The following is a 10,001-nucleotide window of genomic DNA, read 5'->3' on the forward strand; positions in this document are numbered from 1 at the left end:
AAGGAGTCAGCAGGCTGCCGTCCTGATGCTTGGCTCAGAGTTCATCTACATCTGCGGTCGTGTTTCCTCTAATCCTGACCTCTGCTGTCGTGTTTGAACAATCCCATTAACCTCAGATACCGATCGCATTAACTCTGTGCACCGCTTTACGGTGACTTAACCCTGGAGCCTGTGAACATCTGCAGCTCCAACATGCTATAGTCCTCAACGATCATGGCTGAAGATTAACATAACAACACACTTCCTGTTTTAATGCTCAACCAAAGTGTAATGGTGTCGTTTAGTAACATTTGACATAAGAGTTGTGTCACTTTTACAAAAAAACTGCTTTGCTACTTCAATAAATTTCCATTTTAAAAGTCTTGTTCATCAAATCAAGTTAGTTTCAAAGTCACAGAATTAAACTTGTTTATTTCCTCCTCTTCAGATTTCCTTCTCTGACCACCATCATCCCTCTAACCTGCACGCTTGACCCCTCAGAGGAGGATTGACCTGCTTCAGCTGCACGTTGGCTCACATGAGCCTCTTCAAAACACAAACATCAAAGAGGATTAAATACATGGCGCCCCCTAGGGCACAAAGACTTCAAGTGCAGGATTTGAGGGTATGATAAAGATGTGAAAAAACAAATTGGACCTCCCAAACCACCAGAAAATTTGAGTGAAAAAACTAAAGGTATTATCTTTTAAGTCTCAAAGAGATATATAGTATTTTAATGGAACATCACATATTTGAGTTTATGTTACAAACTTTATCTGACAGTTAACAATCAAACACCTTAGGAGCAGAAAGGAGCAGCTGCCTTAAAGCTCGTCACATCCCAGATATTTTATCCTCCTGTCACAGTTATGATGAGTTTGACGAGCATCCCCTCCCAGAGAGGCTCAGACTGACAGGACGCTGTGTGTCCTTATGTGAGACATATCCAGGTGTGTCCTTTGTGTCACTGCAGTACTGTCTTTTTGACAACCCGCCCTTTTTTGTCAATAGCAAAGTTGTAATTCTTTGGATTGTCCAGAGCTTCTTCTATTCGCTGATCCAAGTTCTCCAAGGTGATGAAATTCTTTGCATCCTCCTGGAAGACACAAAAGATAAACCATGAATTTAAAAGTCAAATAACATGGTTTGATTCCTGATTTAAAGAGAAAAAGCCAAGAATAGATTATTAAATTCTGAGAAATACACACCTGTAACTGTAAAATCTCCATCTCTTTCTCTTTAATAAACTCTTGCTGTTCTTGTTCTCGCTTGATGGCAGCTTCGATGTATTTGCGATCTGCTTCCTCCTTTTCCTTCTGGAGCCGCTGAATCCTGAAAGATACACCAGAGAAAGTAAATACAGGAGAGGAAACAAGACTAACAACAAAAATTGGTCATACTCCATTATTTATAATAGGTTTCATACCTAATTTGGAGAAGGCGTTGGTTCTCCTGGTCATTCCAGGCCATCAGGGCCAGATGCTCTTCCTCCTCCTGCCTTGCTCTCTCTGCGGCAAGGGAGCCTGTCTCCTCCTCATATTTCTTCCTGAGCACCTCCTCCTTAAACTCCAGACTGACACACACACACGAGACACTGAATTTAAAAATGGATCCATTTCACTCATTCCAATCAAACATATGGCTCTTTTCGATCTGTGGAAACTTATGGATTACAGAGTGGCGTGTCCTCAATATTTCTGACTAGTGGCTTAAAAGCAAAGTGGCCAAAAGCACTGATTAAATAAAAGATTACTGGAAAAAAAGATCACATTCATACATAAAATATCATCAGAAAGAGGAACAAAAAATAAAAAATCAACTCTATTGATCTCAAACATGGGCGCAAACCAGTTCTAATACATTCAATACATTTGGTGATGCATGACAACCGCACTAGCTAGCACTTGTGCAAAAGTGAGTGCAATTTATTTATTTATTTTTATTCATCAATATTTCTGTCAGGTCTACATTCTTTTCACTATATGTCCTTTATGAAATATGCCCTTTCACTCATTTTTTGTTTGACATTTTTTGTTTTTGAATGTATTTTATTATTCTTTTAAATTAAACAAGGTACTCTTATCATTATTATTAATATTTAAATTACAGAATATGAGGTTTTGGAAGAAGGAAAATACATTTGCTGGCTGTAGTCATTTGTGGGATCTTACATTTTTATCAACATTGTTTCTTTATGCGAGAATTTTCCAAAGTTGTTTGCCGTAGAAAAAAAAACAGCTCATAAATCATTTTTTTAGCATTACTTGCTAGTACTTTAATTTAAATTACAATTAATATTAGGGAAAATATTTTTTTTTACCCATTTAAAGCAAATAAATTCAATGCGCTGAGTGACTCTGTATGAATTTCACCAAATAATTGTAATTTATCACAATAGTTATAAATCGAGTAGCAGGTAGGCACAGGACACGAAGATGGACACAGATTTTAACGGTACACAGAATTAACCACAACACCAGTAGGCCCTCCAAGGTTTCATTTAACATGTCATTAACAGCTAACTTGAGTGAAACGTACCGTAGAGCCCTCATTATCAGCTGGTACTCCGAGTATCTCTCCTTTAGCACCACCATCTCCACCGGGTCGACGGGTGGGGGTACCTTGATTCGCCCCTCTTTGGATTTCGCCACCGGGTCTGTGCGGGACTTTCTGCCCCGGACAGCCTCCACGAGCACGGCGCTCCTGGGGGTGAGGAGCCGGGCCGCTTGGACGGTCCTCCCGCCGATTACCTGAAACATGTCGGCGTTGAGGTGTGGTACAAAACGCAGAGTGTCTGATTCTCGATGTAACTCTTAATCTTATTCCAGGTTTGAGAGTTCACTTTGAGACAGAAATGTTATCGACGCAAGGCAGCCGCCATGTTTGTGTCCTCTGACCGCGGGAAGTGATTGACACAGAGCTAACACGGAGTTAGCCTCTACTGCCATCTGTAGGGAGGAGAAAAGACAGTTTGAGGACATTTATGGACTAATAAGAATGGTCACAGTTAACTGCCTCCCTTCAAATGTTCCTCTTTTTCACATGAGACGGTAGCTAAGCATAGAGAAGCTAAGCCTGAAATCTAGCTAACTTCAACGGTAGATAGCTAAGCTAAGCTTGGCTATCTACCGTTAAGCTACACTCATAAAGTGGGATGCTAGGTTGTTAAGTCAGGTGCAGCCAAATTGGTTAAAATTTATTCCATATCTTGAAATATTTATATAGCAAACATATAAAGAAATGTGAGGATACATGACTTCTATTCTTGATATTAAGGTGCTTTACATTGTGGTACTGCTACTGTTTTCACCACTGCAACTAACTTGATAATACCATACACAGTGTGACTCTATCCTCTGAAGTCTTTGCATGAATGTATTAGTGATTGTTATCTTTGCTGAGCTGTTGTTTTTTACTTAATGTTGACACAAACTCTTTGTTTCTCCAGGCTCCTGTGTGATATCTGCTGTGAGCCTGATGATGGATAGTCCTGCTGAGGCTGGGCACCAACACCTTACAGCTACAGTCAGCTTGCCAGGAACATGGAATGATGGGAAATGGTGCAGTGCCGCTGTTTGTGTTGTTCCTGTGACATTGAGGGCTGTAAGTAAGGGGAAATCTAAGCGGGATGCATTTTTTGGGGGGAGATGAAAACTTTAGCAGCCTCTTAATTTTAAACAACACAGGTGAAAAATATTTAACATCAGCTGCAGATTGAGCCCTTACTATTGCAGCTATAAAATTCCCATCACTTCTATCACTTTTATTCTTATCATAAATTTGGAGTTTATCTCACTTCAAGCTACAGTAAGGTATTTTTAATCACACTCTTCATATTGTAAAAGGTGTCACTTTTTTGAAGGTGTTAATTCATCAAAACAGATTAAGTTAGCCACAAAATCAGACTTTCGTGGCTCAGTAATTGTTGATTTGACTAATTAAAGCTACTTTTTAAGGCAAATATGTTCCACACCCAGTATAATGAATACAAAGAGTTTGATAATGAGTGAAAACTTGCCTCCCTAAATTTATGAATGTATTTTGGTGATATGCCAGGTGGTGAACAGAGAGTTAAGGCTAAAAGTAGCCTGCTCTATGGCTGATTTTTCAGAATTAATTTGTACACAAGAGCTTCAGTGGAAACAAAACAAACATAGGTATGTTTAGCAATTGTTAGTAAAATCACCAAACACAATCAAAACAGGAGATGTGATGTGATTTGCAGGTCAGTTATATGTTTATTCAGCTTGTTGCCGGCTGTTACAGGGACACCTAGTGATGGTGCAGACTTTGTAGTAGTTTCTCTTAGTCCTAACATCAGCTGACAGACAACAAGGAGCTCCTGCACAATTCTTTCAGTTTCGTCTTTTAGCTTGAATGAAATCACAGAACAGAAACGAAACAACTAACGCAGATAGGCTGTGAGACACACTGCTTAAATGTAAGGAGAACCCAGTAACAAGTAGTCTTCCACAGCATTTACATGTCCCAACAGTTTTGAAGGAAACGATAAGGTTGATTTTTAAATAATCTGCCAATTATCAGAAAGACACAAACAGATTCTGTTGTAAAAGCTTGCTGTGTTTGTGTTGATGTAAATGCAGAGGAAGAACAACTGAAAAAGACAAAAAATGAATCTCTAATTTAATATAGTAAAAAGAAAATTTTAAGGTTACTGGTTCACTGACTGCTACTGCAGAACCAGGGGTGCAGGACAATGCATAATTGATTGGTAGAGTTCCTGCAGGTTTGTTGAATCAGTTTGAGCAGATAAAGTCCAAGCAGGGAGGGATAAAGGACTATTTGTCCTCCTTCACAAACACTTGGTCAAATGTTTGCACAGTGAGGGTCAGGACAGGTCTAATAGTAACTCTGCTGCTTGGGTTTTAACATGTTCAACCGTGAGGAACTCAACCAAGACAATACTGCTGTCCGACGTAGCTATGCGACTAATGCAGTGCAGCCACTCTGTCTTCATGATGTGGTGTCAGAGCGTGTGTAGAAGAAGGGGGACTTCTGTTGGACCTCTTGTTTAGTACAAGGGCGCATCTGTCTTGAGGAGGATGAGCTTTGGTTTGATGTTTGGTTTTGGGTCGAGGGGGAGGAGATGGTATCTGAGGGAGGGAGGGAGGGAAGAGATGACAGAGGAGGTGAAAGAAATGAAGGGGGGATGTTCAGATCAGGGTATGAAGAATTCAGGTTAATGCCAGACTGGTGGCATTTTTAGTTTAGGGCTGGAAGGGAAGGGTAAGCCAGTCGGATTTCTTCACCCTCCAGAAGTTTCCTGAAAGAAAAAGAGGAAAAAATAAAAATATGAGTTTGTCTCAAGAGAGAGTGAGATCAGAAGTGGTTCATTAACCGTTATATTTCCTGTGTAGATCCATATATTCAAAGTAAAATCCAATAAAAACACAGATGTTTGCCTAATGTTTATAATGTGCAAAGGAGTGTGATGTACAGCCCTGGTGAAATGTTACAACAGTGTGACCTCAGCTGACTTTGAGGCTGTCTCACCTGTACGCAGCTATCTCGATGTCCAGCGCCATCTTCACGTTGAGAAGGTCCTGGTACTCTCTGAGGTAGCGCGCCATCTCCTGCTTGGCGTCGGTGATGTCTCGCTCCAGCTCACTTATCCTCACCTAGGAAAGCAGAGCAAAGCAGAACTGATCAGTCTCTGATAACTAAGTAAGATGTGCTACATGCAACATGAAAAAACAAGAAACGAGACTGTATGTACCCTAAAAACCAAGAAGCATCATCTTCCTGACTTTCTTTGACCTTCTTGACCTTTTCCTGTGCTTTTTCTAATACTTTGAAGAGTCTTTTTGAGATACTAAACCCCCCATGGTTAAAAGTCTGAATTCACCTGGTACTTTGCCACCTCTTTGGCCTGCGTCTCCTCCAGATCCTCCAGCTGTTTGTTCAGGGAGTCGATGACGTTCCGAAGAGCTTCGATCTCCGAGGAGCGGGACTGAAGCAGCCTCCGGTACTCCATGGTCTCCTCTCGGATGGCGTGCACGGCCTCGTTGTTCTTGCTGGCCATCTCCACCACACTCGCGAACTTGCTCTTGTACCAGTCCTCCGCGGCCTGCATGTTCTTGTTGGCCAGCCGCTCGTACTGCGTCCGTATATCTCGCAGGGCGGTGGAGAGGTCAGGCCGGGACACCTCCACGTCCACGCTGATGTTAGCCACCTGCAGCTGGGCCTGCAGCTCTGCCTGCTCCTCTGCAAACACCTTCTTCAGGAACATCAGCTCATCGCACAGAGACACCACCGAGGCCTCGGCGTCACAGTTGGAGAGCACGGTCCGGCTGGCCTCCTCTCTGGCCCTCTGCAGCGCCTCCTCAGCATCCATCCGTCTCCTGGCCTCCTCCTCAAAGCGCTCCTTCATCTGCTCATACACGTCGCGCAGGTAGTCTCTCTCCGCCTCCATCCGCATCTTGTCCCCGTTCTCTGAGTCTATCATGGCCCTCAAACTTCGCGCCTGCCCCTCGTAGAGCATCTGCAGACGGGATGGATCGTTCTGCCGCCTCCTCAGCGCCTCCAGCTCAGCTTGCAGGGCTCGATTCTGCAGCTCCAGGTGCCTGACTTTCTCAATGTAGGTCGCGAAGCGGTCATTCAGGTCCACCAGCTGCTCTCTCTCCTGAGTGCGTAGCCCCAGGAGCTCTGTGTTGAGGGAGCTGGCTTGAGCCAGGTCCATCCGCTCTGACCCATCAGGCAGCGACGAGGAGGCCAGCCTGAGGATCCTCTTCCCGGACGGAGGAGCTCGAGAAGATGAAAAGAGGGAGGAAGACAGGGAGGACTTGGTGGTGGTTTGGGAGCCTCTGTAGCTGTCCCAGGGACGGCGGTAGGAGTAGAAGGAATCGTAGCTCATGATGAATTTTTTTGTGGTGGGTTTTTTGTTTGTAGAAAAGGAAATGGATGTTTAAAGTTTCAGAAGGTTTCTTTATGTCCCCCTTGTTCTGCACACCATCGGTGAGGATGAGCGAGCGTTTTTGCACTGCACCAGCTCAGTGATGCTGCAGATCCCCGGCTTTTATAGAGAGCAGCTGCCCCCCTCCCTCCTCCAGCACGGAGGCATCAGCACTGTCAGCATTCGCAGACCAATCGCAGACTGCTGCAGTGAGGAGAGAGGAGGTTGGTTTTCAGACTCTCTGTCCGAGCCACAGCAGGCTGAGCTGATGTGGTAGAGCACGTCTCACCTACAAATGGGCCAAATTTACTGTGCTCTTTACTACAAGCTCTTCAGGAGGAATGATTCACTACGACTACCTAACGCCTCCAACGTGGGCTTGGTTACATTTCTCAGTCTATGAAGTAATAATCTGGAATAAATAGGACAAGAAAAGCTTAATATTGTCGTGGAAGTGACTTTAAACAAAATATTTTCCACAACTAAGCAAGTGAGAATCAATACTTGGTACATAAAAGGCACTTCTCTCCTTGGCTCTTGGCTCTGCATGAGAGATACAACTGTTACTCTTTCCCCTTTCAACACCAAACTGTTTTACTTTCAGTCCAGTTGCCTTTGAATTTGTTTCACTGAGTTGCTTTCATAGTTTTTGAGTTTTATTGTGCAGAACTTGATTCAACTTCTTCCCACATACACAGCATTTCCTGCCAATCATTTGTTTAAAAAGCAATTATCTCCCTTTCCTTTTCACCTCCTGTCTTTGTCCGTGCTCTTGTTGCTGTTCATAGATGTCCTTTCACAGACAGACAGACAGCCCTTTGTGATGACCTAAAGACAGTATCGATCCTGGGGTATCTTTAGACTCATCTGTCTGATCTATTTAGATTACAAACTGATGAGTCACGGATGTTCTGGTCGTGTGTGTGTGTGTTGGAGTGTGTGTTGGAGTGTGTGGGTGACACCACTGAGAGGCGCAAGTCTTGGCTGTATGTGCTGACATGGAGAAACTCTCCTGCTGCTATCATTCAGTCAGAATGAGTCAGATGGTTCCTGCTCATCATCCTCACTATTTCTAGTAAAAGAGGTATCAAGCTGTTTTTAATCCAGGATAAATTCTTGAGTTTCAAGATTATGTCTTTATTCTAACATTTATAATAACTTTTGGGTCTCTTTTTCGTCATTTTTGCATTTGGAGTGGATCATTTCTTTGTATGGTTCATTTGTTGGTCGTGGATACCAAACTGGTTTTGTCTTCAGTGATATTTTCACTATTTTATCTCCTGTGTTTGTCTGGAGATCCTATATGTAAACATGGCTGCATTGTTTACATGTGAAATCAGCTGTTGGCAGCCTGTAGCATATCAATGCTAACTGGCGCAAGGCCTGATGTTCCCCACAAAGTGAGGAGAAAGAAGTGGGGATGACGTGCTGGTTCTCATGTGTGAGCTAAGAAGTGACGACATGGACCTGTCCTCCAATCCATCATTATTGGGAACGTAAGATCTATCTCCAATAAGATGGACAAGCTAGCCGTGCTAACCCAGCAACAGAGGGAATACCAGAAGGCAGAGTAGCATCATGCTATTTACAGACATGGCTAACGGAGCTAACACCAGACACCAATGCCACATTGGAAGAGCTTCACCTGCTGTGAGCAGACAGGATCCAGGAGACAGAGACTGAACAGACTGCTGAAGAAGCTCAGTCCTGGACCCTGTGGAGGTGAAGGCTGGCTGAACTGGACAATGATGGACAAGCTGTCATCATCTATTTTCTTATGGACCTTTTTGCATTTTCTATACACTTTCTTACTTTTGTTTTCTTGATTGTGACTCCTCCTGAATTTCCCCTCGGGGATGAATAAAGCATTTTCTATTCTATTCTATTTCATACATTGCTCTCGGTCTGTCCCATCAACTATTTAAAGTGATGTTATGCAATAGCTTGTACTTCCTGGGACTTGGCGGTCGTGCCAGTCCCTCTCCTTGACAGGCAGCTCAGAAACCTCTGAGATTCACTCCAGTCTGACTTTTTCTTGGAATAGATTCTCTTTTCTTCTCTTCATCCTCCTGAAAGGGGCGGTGAGGACTAGTCAGAATCTGTTGTGTTTTTCCGGGCACAGACTCCATATCCCATGAACACCATCACCCACTGGCATGCATTAATCTGTTTTAAGACTTCGTTGTTCAAGACTTTTCCCAGGATGCAAAGCAATGATGTAATGTATTTATTTGTAGTTATGGAGCACCACTGTTGGAAAAGTGACAAAAAACTTGATTTGTACCTCAAGGCGGGTACACACTACAGGATATTTTTTTAATCCCAATCTCCTTCCAATCAAAGCCAGCAAAGGCCTGTTTGTCTGATGTCTGCAAATGACATCATGTGTGATTTTTTCTGTGGTGTGTGGTGTGTTGAGAGTTAATTGTCTGGTCAGAGCTGCTCCGAAGGCCTCGGATTAAGAGATCGTAGATAATGAACATGTTGAATATTTGCGACTAAAAATCCTGTAGCGTGTGGGGTGCCCCAAGAGGAGCCGAGCTGTTACAGCGTGTAATGTCATGTGAACCAGAGCAAAGCCGATCAAGACGAGAGCTGACTCTGTGTGCTTTTTTTCAGCAGAGAAAAAGGACACGTCTTACGTCTCACAGCTAAACTCAGTTGGCTGGTGTAGCATCATCTAGAGCCCTGTTTCCACCAAGCGGTTCAGTTCTGTTGTTCTCGACATGGCACACATTTTACGGCGTTTTCACTGACTAATCCCGGGACAGATCCCCAAATAACCAAGATGAGCCGTCCCACTTTTTCAGACCCTTCCTTAGGGAGCCAGACTAAACTGCAATCTGAGACTTTTGGTCAATGTGCTGTAAATGGATTAACCGTCTTCTGTTCGCCCTTAGATAAGTCTGTTTTTTTCTAGAAATGCTCTCAAGTGTAACACAGATTTATTTTCATTATAGTACTAAATGGAGTTGGAGAGGCCTTTATTTTCACTAAAAAATGAATTTGAAGCTGTTATTTCGGTTCCATCACAAAACAGATCAATCAGATCTGTAGAGAAAAGTGTCAGAACTGGCCTCAGCTCCATCCAGGAATAACACCAGTCCAA

At 43.2% G+C, this 10,001-nt stretch overlaps 2 protein-coding genes across 2 annotated transcripts; both read right to left on the reverse strand.

Moving 5' to 3' along the window:
• Positions 1-697: 697 nt before the first annotated feature.
• Positions 698-2,940, reverse strand: mrps26 (mitochondrial ribosomal protein S26). The gene is made up of 4 exons (XM_074691480.1): positions 2,518-2,940; positions 1,406-1,552; positions 1,188-1,311; positions 698-1,075 (listed from the first exon to the last, which is right to left on the reverse strand). The coding sequence occupies exons 1-4, from the start codon at positions 2,736-2,738 to the stop codon at positions 944-946; spliced, it is 624 nt and encodes a 207-aa protein (XP_074547581.1). The 5' UTR covers positions 2,739-2,940; the 3' UTR covers positions 698-943.
• Positions 2,941-4,194: 1,254 nt separating this feature from the next.
• Positions 4,195-6,999, reverse strand: neff2 (neuronal intermediate filament family member 2). The gene is made up of 3 exons (XM_074692719.1): positions 5,846-6,999; positions 5,494-5,618; positions 4,195-5,263 (listed from the first exon to the last, which is right to left on the reverse strand). The coding sequence occupies exons 1-3, from the start codon at positions 6,851-6,853 to the stop codon at positions 5,203-5,205; spliced, it is 1,194 nt and encodes a 397-aa protein (XP_074548820.1). The 5' UTR covers positions 6,854-6,999; the 3' UTR covers positions 4,195-5,202.
• Positions 7,000-10,001: the final 3,002 nt, after the last annotated feature.

Source organism: Halichoeres trimaculatus, unplaced genomic scaffold (genome assembly GCF_033239565.1).
Source record: "Halichoeres trimaculatus isolate MK-OKI-2021-1 unplaced genomic scaffold, fHalTri1.1 fHalTri1_scaffold_17, whole genome shotgun sequence".
NCBI classification, from domain to species: Eukaryota; Metazoa; Chordata; class Actinopteri; order Labriformes; family Labridae; genus Halichoeres; species Halichoeres trimaculatus.